This window comes from Drosophila pseudoobscura, chromosome X (genome assembly GCF_009870125.1).
Source record: "Drosophila pseudoobscura strain MV-25-SWS-2005 chromosome X, UCI_Dpse_MV25, whole genome shotgun sequence".
Lineage (NCBI taxonomy): Eukaryota > Metazoa > Arthropoda > Insecta > Diptera > Drosophilidae > Drosophila > Drosophila pseudoobscura.
In genome coordinates this window covers 39,606,186-39,622,973 of record NC_046683.1, presented here as the reverse complement: position 1 = coordinate 39,622,973, position 16,788 = coordinate 39,606,186, and the positions used below count along the sequence as shown (strand labels likewise).

General features: G+C 49.3%; 4 protein-coding genes across 4 annotated transcripts; 3 read left to right on the top strand and 1 right to left on the bottom strand.

The window, feature by feature from the left end:
• The first annotated feature begins 3,935 nt into the window (after window positions 1-3,935).
• Window positions 3,936-6,637, top strand: LOC6902113 (synaptic vesicle glycoprotein 2C). The gene is made up of 7 exons (XM_002133608.3): window positions 3,936-4,448; window positions 4,508-4,686; window positions 4,917-5,098; window positions 5,160-5,398; window positions 5,474-5,760; window positions 5,827-6,114; window positions 6,174-6,637. Exons 1-7 carry the CDS (start codon window positions 3,976-3,978, stop codon window positions 6,227-6,229), a joined length of 1,704 nt encoding a protein of 567 aa, XP_002133644.2. The 5' UTR covers window positions 3,936-3,975; the 3' UTR covers window positions 6,230-6,637.
• Window positions 6,638-7,971: 1,334 nt separating this feature from the next.
• LOC4815512 (3-oxoacyl-[acyl-carrier-protein] reductase FabG) lies at window positions 7,972-8,859 on the top strand. The gene has a single exon (XM_001355442.3). It carries the CDS (start codon window positions 7,999-8,001, stop codon window positions 8,764-8,766), a length of 768 nt encoding a protein of 255 aa, XP_001355478.1. The 5' UTR covers window positions 7,972-7,998; the 3' UTR covers window positions 8,767-8,859.
• Window positions 8,860-11,681: 2,822 nt separating this feature from the next.
• LOC4814334 (RUN domain-containing protein 1) lies at window positions 11,682-15,225 on the top strand. The gene is made up of 3 exons (XM_001354458.4): window positions 11,682-13,920; window positions 13,976-14,788; window positions 14,849-15,225. The coding sequence occupies exons 1-3, from the start codon at window positions 12,410-12,412 to the stop codon at window positions 15,036-15,038; spliced, it is 2,514 nt and encodes an 837-aa protein (XP_001354494.3). The 5' UTR covers window positions 11,682-12,409; the 3' UTR covers window positions 15,039-15,225.
• mus81 (mus81 structure-specific endonuclease subunit) lies at window positions 15,075-16,599 on the bottom strand. Its single transcript, XM_001354457.4, has one exon. It carries the CDS (start codon window positions 16,591-16,593, stop codon window positions 15,223-15,225), a length of 1,371 nt encoding a protein of 456 aa, XP_001354493.3. The 5' UTR covers window positions 16,594-16,599; the 3' UTR covers window positions 15,075-15,222.
• Between the last annotated feature and the right edge of the window lie 189 nt (window positions 16,600-16,788).

Sequence of the window (16,788 nt, the reverse complement as noted above, 5' to 3'; positions counted from 1 at the left end):
TGGAGCCGGAGCAGTAGCAGGAGCAGGAGCGGCATGAAGAAGCTCAACGGAAGAGCCAGAGAAGCGTACAGAAAATTGCCTCGCACCGGGGGAAGAGGGATAAAGTTTGATTATTCGACTTCGATAAAGTTATCAATTGGCGGCACACAATGCAGCGCCAACAAGCAAACAGTCGGCAGCAACTCTTAAGTGATTAAATGCCAGTTTCTCTCAAGTATCCAATTACGCTATCCAGCCAGCCGCTTGATTGGGACTGATAGATTGATATCCACGCTGAAGGATGCAACCCAGAAGCCCGCAACAGGTATTGGCAGCAAGGTACCACTAGATGGTAAATGAAAAATGACAAAAGGTAAAAACTTACTGGTTAAAGTTGCGATGCAATTTGCAGAAAGCTCCTATGCTAATAGCCAGCACATTAATTCGTCCCTCTCTTCCCGACTATGACTGGGGACGGTGTTTTTCCAGCTGCAGGAGCAAAGAGTCTCAATCAACCGCACTTGCACCTGCACCCCAGACCCGGTACCATCCCCAGCTTTGTTACAAAGCGTTGAATGCAATAAATTGCATAAAACTCTGGACGTCTCTAGAGATGGGAACGTGCCACGAACAATAATATTTTCTTTGGGTACTCATCTACATGTACCTCCTCTTGTGTCTCGTCAGAACGACAAGCTTCTTTCGCCACTCGCTCATGACTAAGAGGTACTGGCTATACTCGTTGCTCGTCACACAATATGATAGATCCTCTCGTCACTCGTCATTCGATCACGACGTACACACATCTCCAGCGGCCATCTCCACCCAGAGATGCAGGTAACGAGCAACGAAAAGAGGGGTTCCAGTACCATTTCCGGAGAGGGAGGGGTATACATACATAAACTTAAAGCGCCAATGAGGGACATTACATTATTGAGTTGGCGATGGCCGTCGATAGCTTGCGGTAGTATAGGGGAATGGGGGAATGTGGGGCCAATGTGGCACGGATCCGGACAGTGTGGTGCGGTGGCAGTGGCGGTAGAGTTGGGCTCGTGGCCTGGCATCCTGGCTCCTGCGGTGTGGAGCTTGGGCATTAGTTTGACATTTACTTGGGCACGTCGTTAGCAGCTGAGTGCCACAAGCATTCACGCATGAGAGTGTGTGCTGCTGTTTCCAGTGCACCGCGAGAAAATATGTACGAGTACACATTTTTATCCCAGTTGGCTATTAAACTGTTAAAGAACTTTCAACTTTCGTTGAAGGGAAAAGCTGCGTCGCTTGTGGGGACACAAGAGAGATGTCTGCACCGAAAAGGTGTCGATCTGGAGAGCTGTTCGGGACATACCAATTTTGTATATCCATTTTCATCTGAAAAGGTCCACCCTGTAGGACAAATTCGCTTCGATTATCGCTCAGTGCAGCCCTCTGCATTCCCCCGTGTGTGTCTGTGTGGCACTCTAATGCTCTCGCCAATGCTCGGCAATTCAAATAGTTGAAATTGTTTGAGCTTGATTTAGGCAGACACACACACACCTTGGCCGCAGACACACCCACCAACAGGCCGAGGCAGCGTCAAGTTATTCAGAGCAATTTACCCATAGCCACCACCCCAAAACACCCACCATCGTGTTCCACAGCACACTCTCTCATAATGTTTCTCCGGCCAGACCGAAAGCACAACAAATTAAGCCTTTTAACAAACACAAACAAAAGTCCAATTTGTTGCCAAGTTGTGACGCTGGCCAAAATGCAAAGCCGTTAATTACAGCCACCCACATAGCCACACAGACACTCGACAGTTTCCGCCCTCCAGATTGTCGGAGGTGCAAAAACTTTGGCGTCCATCCGTCCGCAGTCTTCTAGGCCCCCGCTTCTAGCTACTGTTTGTCTAAGATAATAGCGCAAAGAATATTTGCCATTTGCCACGGCCTCCGTCACTCCCTGAACGTGAACCGAACCTATGTCTGATTCTGTGCCTGACTCGTTCTGTTACTGTTACTGTTTCTCTGTATCTCCAGCTGATGGAATTAAACAAATTGTAGCTATAGCGTGGAAAAATTTCAGTCTTGCCATGGTTTCGTCATGCCTTTTATGGCATGCCACTGGGCATGGGCATGGCAATTGCCCCTTTCAGGCACAGTGGAGCCAAGTCCATGGGGAGAAAAGGGTAAAGGACTCGCGAAGTTAAAAGTATGGGGGAAAAGGACCAAAGAATACATTAAATGAATTAAGCAGCAGTCTCGTCTTCTACATCATTATACAATGATATTAAATACTAGTTTTTTCTATAGATCTCTTCCCGTTGCTAAACTCAGATCAGTACTTTCATCATGCCTAGGCATCGGCGAACAGGCAGGGCTGACATGACAATCAAAAAGACAAACCAATTGTAGTTAAGACAGTCAAATGAATGTGGATTATATTAATATCCATATACAACTATTAACTGTTAATTGAATATATACTAGGTCTCATTTTAATACGTTATATGGAGATTAAAACCATTTTGATTGAATTTCTTTCTCGCTTGTATAGATTTACCACTCTTGGCAACTCTTTCTTCGTTCATAGTTCTCCCTTAGCGCACAAAACGCCCACAAATAATACGTTACTGCTTGCTTTCATAAAAATTTCAATTGAACAGCTAGTATTGGCTAACAGACCCCATTCTTCATTCCATTCCTGAGCAATTATATTCTTTAACACTGTACCGCAAAACCGCAAGACAAGTTTCTTATGGTTTATTTCATTACTCAACACTGATCATCCCTTAAGCTGTCGCACAAATTCCCTGTTCTTCCCCTACCGCTTGCCGCTTTCCAGCTAAGCTCCCTCTAATTATTTCCGATTGTCCAGCTCTGAATCTGCTTAATTACTATCAAATCGTGATCTAGCAGGCTTAGTTCTGGTTCTGGTTCTGGTGGCACACGTTGCTCCTGACCACAGTGCCAGAGAAATGGTGAAAACAAATCACAGCACACGCCAGAACCAACACCAGTACCACCCGTTCCGAACAGACCACAGCGCACTAAGCTTCTACATGAGTAATCGTAATCCCGAAAAGTTTTGCAGGGAAACCAACTCATAACCCGTAATCATCGCAATTAGTTTGCCCCGATGACGACGACGACGACAACTGTTGGCCGAAATGGTACGGCTGGTAACAGTAACAGCCAAACCCCTATCCGCCATCTACCATCCGCCAGAGGCGTAGATCTGGGGAGATGAGACCCCGGCAGCAGACGTAAATCAGTTGCGCGGTGCCATGTCGTCATCGTAACCGTAATGAAAGCGGGACGGGAATGATATGTTATATATTTCGACTCCTAGGATACCCGTGGCAGCGTGTGGAGCTATCCCAAAAGCAAGATATGGCCTCAGCCTTTTACAACTTGTTAATGGCGTTGGATAATGGCCACTTTGAGGATTAGTTGAAATTAGAGGAGTATAAAGTGAAAATTGAAGCTTACAACTATGGGTCCCTCTGTCTCTGAGAGTAGAGCCATTAGCCAATGCAGAACTTATCCATGAATAGAGCATGCCCATAGATTGGATGAATCCGGGGGTAACACAAATCAGTAACCAAATCACGGTGGCCATAAAGCACCAGTTAGCATCCTCCCATTCGTGTGCACAGTCGCAGGCTGAGTGATCATATACGATGTGTGGCCTGATACAAACACAGATACTGATGATACTGATGCTGCTGAGTAGGTGAAGGGGTATGATGCGGCGCTTAATAAACCGCTAGCACAGGAGATTCATGTCGCATATTTGTTTCTATAGCGTGTGCAGGTGGGCTGCCAAATATCCAACAATAGCCTACAGGGTAAGCGGCCAGTCGCCAGTTGCTTGCAGTGATTTCAGTCAACAGACTTGATGGTTGTTCCCACAGGGCGTGATTTAGGGGACTAGTTGCTTCTAGCAGATATAACCTAACCACCGCACGACTCCGATTCAGTAAGCAGCCGCGAGTCAAGGCAGAAGCACCACACGATGAGCCAACAATTGGCGGAGAATCTACCCAAGCAGCTCCCCCGCCGCGATGCCAAGGAGCAGAGCGAGGAGGAGGCTCCAGCTCCGGTTCCGGCTCCCCCCACCCCCGGGATAGCAGCGGACTTTGAGACGGCCATCGATGCGGCGGGCTTTGGGATGTTCAACATTCTGCTGCTGGTGGCCGCTGTGCCCGCGGCAATGGGCACTGTGTACGAGACCTCGACAATGTCCTATATCCTTCCCAGCGCAGAGTGTGACCTCAAGCTGAGCCTGCTGGACAAGGGCATCCTGAATGCCATCACCTATGCGGGCATGATCAGCTCGGCCGTCTTTTGGGGCTACTTTGCAGACACCAAGGGCAGGCGCAAGCTCCTGATTTTTGGCTATGCCGCGGACACCATATGTGTTCTGGGCGGTGCCTTCAGTCAAAGTGTTGTCCAGCTAATGGTCTTCAAGTATTTCGGAGGATTTTGGTGAGCAAGGGCAGCGCTGAAGCTTGATTAAATGGCCCCTAACCAATATCCATTCACAGCATGAGTGGTCCGTTTGCCGTGCTTATGACTTACCTGACGGAGCTTCATGGACGCCAGCATCGTCAGCGCATCATGATGATCGTGGGCATTATGTTCTCCATAGCCACCCTCACGCTGCCCGGCCTGGCTATGATCATTTTACCCCAAAACTGGAATATCAACATCTGGAGTTTTAAGAGTAAGTAAGAGTCTCGCACTGTCCCGAGTGTCGTGTGGCGAGGGCGTGCTACGTATTTTTACGATAAGGTCACGATAATAACTATCTTAGAGATAGACAGACTCCCACAAACAGCTGATGATACAGTTACAGATTGGAGGCCCCTTCCTCCAACCGACTTCATACCTTTATGATTCGGACATATGGAATACAATCCCAATCTAATCAACGTTTTACTATCCCTTTTACAGTGACTGCATGGCAGATGTTTGTGGGCGTAACGGCACTGCCCAGCCTCCTCAGCTCCATGCTGTTCCCCTTGTTCCCCGAGAGCCCCAAGTTCCTCATGTCCAGGGGTCGCAATCAAGAAGCACTGGAAGCCTTCCAATTCATGTATGCCCTGAACACCAGAAAACCCAAGGATTCATTTCCAGTAACAATATTTATACAATACTATGCAGTCCTATGTCCTCCAAAAAGTGTTTTTTGCGCAGTTTAAGGTTCTGGCCAATGAAGTACCCGAGCAGGTCAACAAACACAAGACTCACACGGAGGTAAAGCTGCCCATCGAGAGCTCGGAGGCTGTCACCGCTGCTCCAGTGGACCCCGAGCTGGCAACCGTGGCCAAGAGCGGGCTAAGTGCGGGCCTCTCCCAGCTGCGTCCGCTCTTCACCAAACCGTACCTGGGCCTCTCGCTCTGGGTCTATCTGCTCAACTTTTGCGTGCTCCTGGGGTGAGTCGGGATCGGGGTCACCAAAAAACGCAGAACAGAACGGGTCTAAAGGCGCCTTCTCTTTCTCTTCTACAGTCAGAACACCATGCGTTTGTGGCTGCCGCAGCTGTTTGCCTCCATCAACGAGTACGAGCTCCAGGTGGGCGGCCAGTCAGGCCAGACGAGCATCTGCAGAATACTAGAGTTCAGCGTGAACCGCACCCAGAGCCAGCTGATGGCCGTCAAGGACCCCAATGCCGAGTGTACGGTGAATGTGACGGCGGCCACGTACACAAACAATCTGATTGTGGCAGCCGCCGGACTGGTGGCCTACATGCTGGCCGGCTTCCTGGTCAACCTAGTGGGCGTCAAACGAATAATGAGTGAGTGCACCCATGCAGCCAAGAACTACCCCCATTCTTAAACGCAATATTAAATTCTTCTTTCAGCTGTGGGCCTATTTTGTGCTGCTTGCTGCTCGATTGGCATGTACTGGTCCAGCTCCGCTGCATCCACGGTGGCCATTGCCTCGTTGTTCGTGACTATGGGGAGCATCTCGGCCACATCGGTGATCAGTGCATCGGTGAGTCTGTTTCCCACATCGCTGAGGACAATGATTGTCTCCCTTGAGATGATGTTTGGGCGGCTGGGCTCACTCTTGGGCAACATATTCTTTCCGGCTCTGATGAACTTGGGCTGTGTGCCGCCCTTCTTTATGATCAGCTTCTTTATGTTGGGTAGGTTCGCGAAAGACATTCCAGATTCAACCCTTAATCCTTAATCCTGCTTTTTTCAGCTGGCTGTCTGATGGCTGCCTTCCTGCCTCTCAAGAACAAGGCTGCACTGAAGTAAGGCCGCACTCCAAATCCAATTCCCATTTCCCATTCCCACTCCAAGTGATTATGTAACACTTTTGTACATAGCATTTATCTCTAAGTTTAGTTATTCTGTTTGCTCTTTCTATACCCTTGCAGAGAGTACTGTGAGGAAAAATCTTAGTTTGTCCCCTCGCGTCCGTTCATGGATTCTATGACTATTTCCGTCGAGAGTCACTCCATGCAAGGGTATTCAATGCTTCGGCCTGCCGAATCACATTTTTTTTTTTTGTTATTCTCTCCTTTTTTGGTGTGTCTCTTTCTTTGCTTTAATTAAAAGTTAATTTATTTAAGAATGAAATTTTCTAGGATTAAGCTATTTGTATGCAATTTCGTCTCGCCTGTCAATTACATGAATTCCTCTTCATCAATTTCCATAAACCGACGGCCCTTGTGAATGCATTCCTCGGTAGGTTCTGGGTGGGCAGGAGCGTGAAAATGAGTGCACACAAATCAGAGACCGAATCAGAGGATACGATGCCGAGACTCCGAATGGCATTCCTTGGCTAATCATTCCAGGGGCCAAATTGATGTGGAGTTATCGAGAGAGTGTGGCTGAAGCACTCTCGAGGCTGATGGAAACTAATGACTTCCCCAAAACACTGCCTAATAGTTAGCACTTGATTCGTTCCATCGCTTCATGGCCCCCAGCTGCTAGTTCCATCTCCGGCACCAGCTCCAGGCCTTATCTTCTCGACCAACTGGCGGGGGCGTTGATATACGAGCGCGCACTCAAGCCAAATGGAAATGCTAATTATCTGAAAATGGAGAAATGGAGAGACGAAGACGCTCCTCAGCCTCAACTTAAACGGAAAAGAACTTCAGATTTGCTCCAGTCTGACGACTGTGGGATACCCATTCCTGATACTTGGGCATTATCTTAAGAAGTGAAAAAATTCCTCGGAATTTGTTTAGTTGGGGCTATTATTTTGCGTAATAACATTAGAGCCCTATATATCCTAAACAGTTCAAAATGTTTGGAGTTGCGAATGAGATATCAATTATTATCAATTATTCAGCTTTTTCGATTATATTGTAGCTTAAAAATACCCAGTGCCACACAACGATAAGGTAAGATAAGATAAGATAATAAAATACTTGTATTTTTTTAAGTATTAACTTAGAATAGCTGATAGAAGGAGCGAAAAGTTAACTTTTTTAAAATATAAATTCAGTCGAATAATTTTAATTTATCAACGAATATTGTGCTGTTTTAAACAGATGTTTTCTTTCACCTAAATGGAAAATGTTCAGTCACACGTCAAGGTTTTACACCGATTCGCGAATGTCATAGATGGTACAAACCTTTCCACAGATCCAATATACCCCTGATACTCCACGAGTAGTGGATATGATTAAACACGCGTTGGGGAGGTGCGCGCGCCCCCATTTAGGAGGCCCGTCTTCATTGGGCGATAAATATATGTGGGGCAGAAAGCTCTTGGCCAGCTCTTAGCGTGATTTCACAAATGTTTGAAATCAGACAAACACAAAACTTTTAATTAAAAACTTTTTGGCTCTAATGCGATGCTAGATGCTAGAGCATCGATAGCACCGGAAAGCCCGTCTCCAAAAGAACAGTTGTGGGGACTCTCCCCAGAGCGGACCCCAACAGGTGGTTAAACGAGTGGAGTGAGAGCGGTTTCAGGGCTGTAATCTAATCAGGAAACGGCCCAGAGAGAGAGAGAGAGAGAGCCCTGCCCATAAATAGCCGGGTAGGGCGGGTCGTTTCTGCAGTCGTTCAAGATGAGTCTCAGCGAAAAGGTGGTGATCGTGACGGGCGCAAGCAGCGGTATTGGTGCAGCCATTGCCCAGGTTTTGGCCCGCGAGGGAGCCCTTCTGGCGCTGGTGGGTCGCAACGTAGCTAACCTGGAGGCCACCCGGAAGACCCTACAGCAGCAGGTGAAGGGCATTCGGGCGGAGATCATAGCCGCGGACGTGACCAAGGATGCAGCGGCCATTGTCCAGCAGACGATCACTCAGTTCGGCCGCATCGATGTGCTGGTAAACAACGCCGGAATCCTGGGCAAGGGCGGCCTCATTGACCTGGACATCGAGGAATTCGACTCGGTGCTAAACACGAACCTGCGCGGCGTCGTCCTCCTCACCAAGGCGGTGCTGCCACATCTCCTGCAGACCAAGGGAGCCGTGGTCAATGTGAGCAGCTGTGCCGGTCTGCGACCCTTTGCGGGCGCTCTCAGCTACGGTGTGTCCAAGGCGGCCCTCGACCAGTTCACCCGGATCGTGGCCCTCGAGATGGCCCCACAGGGAGTGCGCGTCAACTCGGTGAATCCCGGCTTTGTGGTGACCAACATCCACCAGCGCATTGGCATCGTCGATGAGGAATACAACGGCATGCTGCAGCGGGCCATCGCCTCCCATCCCATGGGCCGTGTTGGGGACGTGTTCGAGGTGGCCGAGGCCGTAGCCTTCCTGGCCAGCTCCAAGGCCAGCTTCACCACCGGCGCTCTCTTCCCCATCGACGGCGGCAAGCACAATCTGACGCCTCGTTAATCATCCGCCGCCTCCGACCCTAATTATACTCCCTCTTATATTTTCCATTTCCTCTCCCTTTTTTTTTCAATAAATAAATAATAAGCAACCGTCTTTGAGGAGGAGTCATCTCTGGGTCTATCGAGGGGCTGGGACTGAGGGTGACCCCGAAATGACCGTCATGGGTTTGCTGTGTCAGACTCTTGACAGACTCGTTATCTATCCATCAGCCGAGACTGATAAGATGCACTGTCAGCAACAGCAGCAGCAGCAGCAGCAGGGGAACATGTTTGCTTTTTGGGGTAATCTCCGGTAGAGGAGCCTTATCAGAGACACTCCAAAATAACAACAGTCGGAGGGGGGCTGGTACATGGGGAGCGTGTTGGACGCGTGTTCGACCAATGTTTTGTCCCGCCTCCGTGCGGTGGTAATGTAGGTCATAATTTTCATTGTATCCCCTAGTCACAAATAAAACAGGTAAATATGCGTGGGCTTTGGGACAGCTTTAGCAATCGTGGTGGAAAGCTCAGAGCATGTTTTAAAGCTTTGAACTTTGACTTAAACAGCCATAAGATTAAGTTTTAAATGTAAAAGCATTTCAAGTCAGAGGGCGTGAGCTTTTAACTAGTAAAAGCCTACCGAAGGTCCAAAGAATGCGCTTGAGGTTTCACTTGATACCTTCGGTTAATGACTGATAATGAAGACATTGTAAGCTTGCAATTCAAAGAGAGATTTCAAAGAAGGATCAAAGGTATCAAAATATATGAAGCAGGGACTGTAACCACACAATACAAATTAGAAATACATAGAGTATAAAAATAGAAGGGGGCAAGCCCCCTGCGCATTTGTTTCGCTTGTGCGCCAATATGCTGGCCGCTTCGGCATACCCATGCTATTTCGTATGCGACCCAAACACTGACTTGTAACTCAAATGCCAATGCTCTTTTTAAAAACATTACACCTTATACAGTGGCGGACCGTGAAATGTGGACACTTATGTTAAATAACTTTCAATTGATCGCGCGTATGCAAAATCCCTAAAGTCAGTCGGGAAACATTTTTATTGTGTAGATAAATCCATTAGCTGTTAATTAACGTCTCTTTTTCATAAAAAACGAGGGGGAACGTTGTGAGTTGCTGCGGACACCGCAACTCTACGGTTATACCCGATACTAAGTCAGTATGGCTCTCCTCCGGCAGACGCCGCTAATATTAAACGACACGACAAAGAGTGCGTGCGAGAGAGACAGAAAATCAGTCTGAGCGTGACGTCGGGCGCTGCGTAGCCAATGCAAATTGATTTGTTCCTTTTGGCTACAAAAATTATCTGATCTGATCCAGATTCAGCAATCTGATAGATATGGTCATTATCTATGATTCTGCGTTTTTGTTTTCTCAAATCTGCAATATTGTGGATGCAACAGATTTTCGTCCTTTGTGGGGGCGGAAGGGGGTGGGGCGAAATTTTGAGATATACGTTTTATAGTGACATCTAACAGGAGTGCGGATACTAAATTTGGTTACTCTAGCTTTAATAGTCTCTGAGATTTGTGAATATCCCCAGATTTGCATCCTTTGCGGGGGCGGAAGGGGGTGTGGCGAAATTTTGAAACAAACTCGTCTCGGTCCGATATATTAGGAGTGTGGATACCAAATTTGGTTGATCTAGCTTTTATAGTCTCTGAGATCTAGGCGCTAATGTTTTACTCTAAGCAAAGCCGCCTATGCTACGTGTGTGTTAGAGAGAGACAGGGCGAGAAAAAATGAAATTGTTTTCTTGATGCTGGCTATAATAATAATACGATCCAATTTAGATTCCGCAGTCTAAAAGATATGGTCATTCTCTACGATTCTGCGTTTTTGGTTTTCTCGTATCTTTAAAATTGTGGATGCCACAGATTTTCGCACTTTGTGGGGGCGGAAGTGGGCGGGGCAAAGTTTTGAAATATTTTTGGAGCAGTGACATATCACAGAAGTCTGGATCCAAAACATCGTTGCTCTAGCTCTTATAGTCTTTGAGCATTAGGCGCTGAAGGGGACGGACAGACGGACAGACGGACAGACGGACGGACGGACAGACAGACAGGGCTCAATCGACTCGGCTATTGATGCTGATCAAGAATATATATACTTTATGGGGTCGGAAACGATTCCTTCTGGACGTTACACACATCCACTTTTACCACAAATCTAATATACCCCAATACTCATTTTGAGTATCGGGTATAAAAACAAAAAGTGTCGCCTTCAGGAGACAAGACTTAGCCGTCTTCGACCAGCATGTTGTCTGGACACTAAAAATGCTATAGAAAGGGCGCCAATGGGCCAAACTCAACGAAACTTGGACTGTAAATGATTGCAGAAACAATATGTTTTATGACTTTGGTATCTGACACGAACTTAAGGATACTGATACATACATATGTACTTCCACATATGACGATTGTGCTCATTGCTATTATCAAAGATTAGTCAGAAATATTTTTTTTTTTAACTTTGTTTTTGTACTGTGCTATGATTTATTTCAGAGGTTTGATTATTCCAACTAAAATTATATTTAACAAATTATATTCAACAATGGAGGGAATTAGGACATTAGACTGGCCGGAAAATGGTCCTGTTCTGAATCCGATGGAGAAACTTAAGCACATCATGAACGTTTTTATATGATAGCAGAAACCCAATACTATATCTACATCGAAAAAGACAATTGGAAAAATGTGTCATAACGATATAAACATCGAAAAAATCTGCAATATAGTAGATACCAAGTCTTCGCGTAGAAAACTAATTATAAAACACAGAAGAGGTTCAAAAAAATATTAAACTAATTTAATATATACTCCAATATTCACAGACTTCAACGAAATAACAGAATATTTTATTTCCTGAAAAAAAACCTGCAATTCATATTCTTACAAGTATGCGAAATAAAACTGATCAGAGCCGGAGTTCCCCAAGACAGCGTTCTTTGGCCCATTTTAAAAGCATCAACCCTCGGAACTTCCTGAATCTCGCGGCAGTGTAATGTTGGGCCAAAAAACGGAATATCACAATAAACAAGAGTAAATCCTTCAATGTAAATTTTACTATCAGAAGTAAACATCCACCAGAGCTAGCCTTCAATGGAAATTTTATCCCGTGCAAGAGTAGTCACTGCCAGCTGGGAGTCGACTTCGACTGTTTCGGCCAAGGAACAGCTCCGTAAGCTCCACTGATCCATGAGAAAGCTTTCAACGAAAGCCACAATCACCTTCAGGCTGCGGACAGTTTTAGCCTCCCATTTCCACCCATCTGTATGAAAACTGCCCGGAAAGCTAACTTTCTAACTAAATCCACGAATGCCACAACTTACTGATGCTCCAATCTTGATAGCTTATATCAAAAGATTTGATTTAAATCATACAAAATATCTACTGGTGGGATGTAAACTTCAATAAAAAGCTCGTACGAAAACCACCCACGCTTCGTTTGTATCTCTTTCCGATAACAAAACCCTTAAATACGGAATGTTTTTTTGGTCATGGAAAGCTCCGTAAGCTCCACTGATCCAGGATCAAGCTTTCAACGATAAGCACACACCCCCGATGGTGGGCGGGAAGCTTTAAGCTTCCATTGCAACCCCTCTGGACGAAAGCTAGCAGTGACTTTCCATGACTACTTCATGTCAGTCAGTGCGTCAGAAACTGTCGCAGGGCGCTCATCGTGCGGCCCAAATCCTCCCCCGGGCTGCCAAAGTGGCACAGACACACACACAAAGCGAGACAGAGCGAGCGAAAGCGTACGACATACAAAGAGGGTTAGAGAGAGCGAACAAGAGTGGGAAGCAGCAGGCGCTGGGCCAGCTGGCATAGAAAGCGGAACTGGCCACCGATTGATTTTTCTTTGCAAACGGGAAACGCGGAAAAGTAAACCATACGTAAACAGAACGCAGAGTCTAAGCCTGCGATTCCATTTAGAAATGGAGGAGGCACTGCAGTTGACCGAGGCGGAGGCCACGGAATCAATGGAATCATCCCCCGTTGAAGGCCAGCAGCCTGTGCATGAGGTGAACAGCTGCCACGACAAAGCTGCCACATATCCAGAGGAAACCGAGACCGAGACGGACCCCGAGCACGATCCAGAGCCAGAGCAGATGCTTAGTGAGAGGTGGTCCCCGCTAGGAGCCAACTACGATGACGCCAATAGCGCCAGCTCCGGGGTGGACTGCGAGCTGGAGCCCACTTTGCTGGGCCTAAGTCTGGAGAAGAGCAGCCCCGGCAATGAGACGGAGAATGCCAGCGAACTGGCTCGCCTCCGCAGCATCGAGGAGGAGCAGGAGCTGCTCACCAGCTCCCTGCTGGCCCTAACCTCGCACTTTGCCCACGTCCAGCTGAGGGTGCGACAAATTGTCGAGGCTCCCGCGGAGGAGCGGGACCAGTTACTGCGGGATCTGGATGACTTTGCCTTCCAGGGCATTCCCGATGCCGGCCTCGGCCAGAAGAAGGGCTCCGACGCGGAGCCGGAGCGTGAGACGGAGACCGATGGCCAGCTGATTGAGCAGCTCAAATCGCAGCTGACGGAGCTGGAGCAGTTGGCATATGAGGCCGGGGAACCGGGCATCCTGCCGCAGCATGTCCTCCTCGAGAAGCAGAAGTTCATCCTGGACGAGCTACGGGCCAAGCTCAACCTGCAGGTGGAGCAGCAGGATCTGCCATCGCTCAGCACGGATCAGCTGCGGCACCAGGTGGACAACGCCATCGGGGAGTTTGTGGGGCCGCTGAAAATGAAGGAGCAGCTGGTGGCCCAGCTAAAGACACAGATCACCGACCTGGAGCGCTTCATTGCCTTCCTGCAGTGCGATGCGGCGGGCTCCGGTTCGGGCTCCTCTGCCAGCGGCAGCGACAGGCTGAAGCTCCTCTCCGGAGCCTACAACAGCTATGCGGCCAAGCAGACGGCCCGTTCCCAGGTCTCTTTGCCCGCTCCGGCGGAAACTTCTCCTCCATCTCGTTCCTATTCCCATTCGTCAGCCCTGCCCGTGGCCCAGGCGGGCGAGAGCCTGCATAGCAAGGCACACGGATTGCTGGACAAGGCCTCCATCCTTATGCAGATGTTCGCCACCACGCACCTGGCCAAGCCGCGCGAGGACTTCCAGCAGAACACCCTGAAGAAGACGCACAAGGGTAATCACTGGGGGTAGGTGTGTCCTCTCGTTTGTGCTCTCAAAATCTGAAGCTTCCTTATATTCCAGGGATCTTCGTGCCCAGCTGGAGGTGGATATCCAGGAGGTGGCCGCCTTGGCCGCCACGCTCAGCTGCGACCGCGAGAAGTTGGCCAATATCAAGCGGGCCCTGCGACAACAGCAGCAACAGCAACAGCAGCAGGCGGGATCCTCGAGTACATGCCTCAATCCCCAGAACGGAGCGTTGATTACCTTGCCACCGCGCTGCAGACGGGCCGTGGCCGCAGGCCATGAGCTGGCACCATATGCCGCGGCTGCTGCGTCGGCAGCCACCTCCTCCGACTCAGAAGAGGAAGCCAGCTACGACCGCTTCGAGTGGGAGAAGGAGATCAAGGGTCTGAGCCTGGGAAGGCGTATCGTTCACATGCGCGGCGACTCCATAGCCACTATCGGACGCGAGCTGACGACCGTGGTGCGCAAGAACTTTGCCCGCACTGTGCAGCAGCTGATCCAGCATGGCCTGAGGATTCCCGCCGAGTCGGCGGCCTCCAGCCTGATGGTGCCCTTCATGCGATGCCTGCATCCGGGGACGCAGCGCATGGCAGCACCATCTGCCCAAGAGTCGCAGTTCCTCGGTCTGGGCCGTGGGATGCACGCCTGGGAGCTGATCCTCGAGTACTACCAGCTGAAGCATGGCGAGGAGTACAACAACACACCAGCGAGAAAGCTCTCGCTGAGCTTCCAACTGGACATTGTCGATGCCCAGGCTGTGACGGCCAAACAGAGCCTGCTCAGCACAGTGGGCATGATCCTGGCCATGCACAAGCCGTACAAGCGCAGCCACAATGCCCACTTCAAGGCCTTTGTCTGTGCGGGACTGAAGTGAGTATTCCTCCAGCTCGATTTTCCATTGAATTCAATCCTTTCCTTTAATTTTGACAGCTCCCATCTGCTGGTGGAGTGGCTGAATCTGATCCTCAGCTGCAACGAGCTGATTGATACCTACTACTCGTCCACCAGCTATGTGGCCCGCACTGGCTTCCGCGACTCGTTGCGCTCCATCGACGCCCTGTCCAAGTTTGACTTTGATCTGCCAGTGGACCTGGCCATCCGGCACTTCCGCAACATCTAAAGAGGAAGGAAAGATCTAGACGCTAACTGAGAACTCTTATTCATGTGTATGATATATTTTTGACCAGGATAGGGAGCCAGGATCCTGGAAACTAGTCCAAATCGTACTCTCGTACTATTCCCTCACTTATGTATAAATTCGTGTATATAACCTTAGATATGTCCCATTAAATCAATTGCTAATCCTACCTAAACTCGCTGCCGTAGAAGTCATACAGGCACTGGCTCAGCTTTTCTCCCAGCGGTCGCTCCAAAGCCCCGCATGTGATTCCCGCCAGCAGTCGCCTGGCTTGGTCCACCTCTTCACACGCCTCGTAAGCATCCAGGAGGAGACGCGGCGTGGGATAAAGCTCCACAATGGCCAGGGCTCGCTCCATAGAGAGAGAATGCAGTTGAAGCAGCTGCTGGACGAATACCTCGCGCACCGTCAGCTGGGCATTCTTGGCCGAGTCCTCGTACAGGGCCCGGAACTTCAACAGACCAACACGGCGGTCGGTCAGACAGCTCGACGATCCCAATGCGGCTCGATCCACGCTGTGGAGGCTCTTGCTGAGAAACATTTGCCGCAGCGCTCGGCTCATCCCCGCCAAGTAGCACATGCTACGGTAGTGGTTCTCTGTCCGCACCACCTGGATGCCTGACTGGATGCGGGTGTTGGCCAGCGCCTGGAGCAGCGAGTCCAGGGGTAGGCCAAGCTGCTCGTTGTCCCCATAGTCCTCGATCAAGTAGATCACGTTTAGCAAGCCGCACTGCCGGAGACGGTGCTTTTGCTCGTGAAAGCGGCCGTCGCGGATGCTCGAAGCCAGGTCGTCCATGCGCTTGCGCTCCACAATGTAGGGCAGGACAAGCTCGCTGCCGTCCGCATCGCGGGCTATCCATAGAAAGTCGCCGACGGTGAGGCGACGCACCTCGTGGTCGACGCCCAGAGACTGCAGGTAGCTGCGCGTTTGGTCGAGGACGCGCTTGTTCTTGCCACTCGTCTCCTGGGTATCAACCAGGAGCAGTACCTCAAAGCTGTCCGGCAGCATCTCCACCACTCGCTCACGTTCCTCGGCTGCAGCCTGCTCCAGCTGGGCTTTTTTGGTCGGCTTCTTGGCGGGGTCCTTCTTTGTCTTCTGCTGCTTCTCCTGCACCGCCTTGACCACCTGTTGCACCTGCTCTTCGTACTGGGCTGTGGTTGTCTGCGGCTGTGGCTGGCTGGCTGCCCGGTGCTGCCGTAGCTCCTCATCGATCAGCTGGCACAAGGTGCCACCGAATCCACGCAGAACGGAGCAGTCGCGCCCACTGTACAGCGGCAGCGGATAGCTCTTCAGAGCCTCCAGGGCCTGTCGCAGCTTGTGCTGGGACCTCTGTTGTCGGCGTTCCGCCTCACGAAGCCAACGCTCCAGCCAGCGGGTGAACAGCGGATTGGGCTCTCGCAGACGCACCTCCAGTCGTGTCTCCATTTGGGATTTATACAAATTAAATTGCGATTGTGAAATGATTTGTTCACTATTAGCAAGATTTGCGCCTTCTTTTGACTGCATATCTGATGATGGTAGTTTGGCATTCTGCATGCTTATCGATAGTTGCGGCACTAGAATCCGTGAACTTGATTCGACATTTGACGGTATTTAATACCAAAAGATTGTTTTAATTTTTACATGAGCCAAGTCACTGAGGTAATAAATTATAGTAATAATAATTAATAAAAATAAATAATAAATTTGCAACGCATATTATTAAATAATGGTAAAATATGCATGTTTGCT

Excerpts from the sequence above, each read along its gene's own strand:
- LOC6902113 (XM_002133608.3), top strand. The coding sequence starts at position 3,976 with ATGAGCCAACAATTGGCGGAGAATCTACCCAAGCAGCTCCCCCGCCGC. Across the intron at positions 4,449-4,507 it reads AAGTATTTCGGAGGATTTTG|CATGAGTGGTCCGTTTGCCG; the intron begins GTGAGCAAGGGC and ends ATCCATTCACAG. Across the intron at positions 6,115-6,173 it reads GATCAGCTTCTTTATGTTGG|CTGGCTGTCTGATGGCTGCC; the intron begins GTAGGTTCGCGA and ends TGCTTTTTTCAG.
- LOC4815512 (XM_001355442.3), top strand. The coding sequence starts at position 7,999 with ATGAGTCTCAGCGAAAAGGTGGTGATCGTGACGGGCGCAAGCAGCGGT.
- LOC4814334 (XM_001354458.4), top strand. The coding sequence starts at position 12,410 with ATGTCAGTCAGTGCGTCAGAAACTGTCGCAGGGCGCTCATCGTGCGGC. Across the intron at positions 13,921-13,975 it reads CACAAGGGTAATCACTGGGG|GGATCTTCGTGCCCAGCTGG; the intron begins GTAGGTGTGTCC and ends CTTATATTCCAG. Across the intron at positions 14,789-14,848 it reads TTTGTCTGTGCGGGACTGAA|CTCCCATCTGCTGGTGGAGT; the intron begins GTGAGTATTCCT and ends TAATTTTGACAG.
- mus81 (XM_001354457.4), bottom strand. The coding sequence starts at position 16,593 with ATGCAGAATGCCAAACTACCATCATCAGATATGCAGTCAAAAGAAGGC.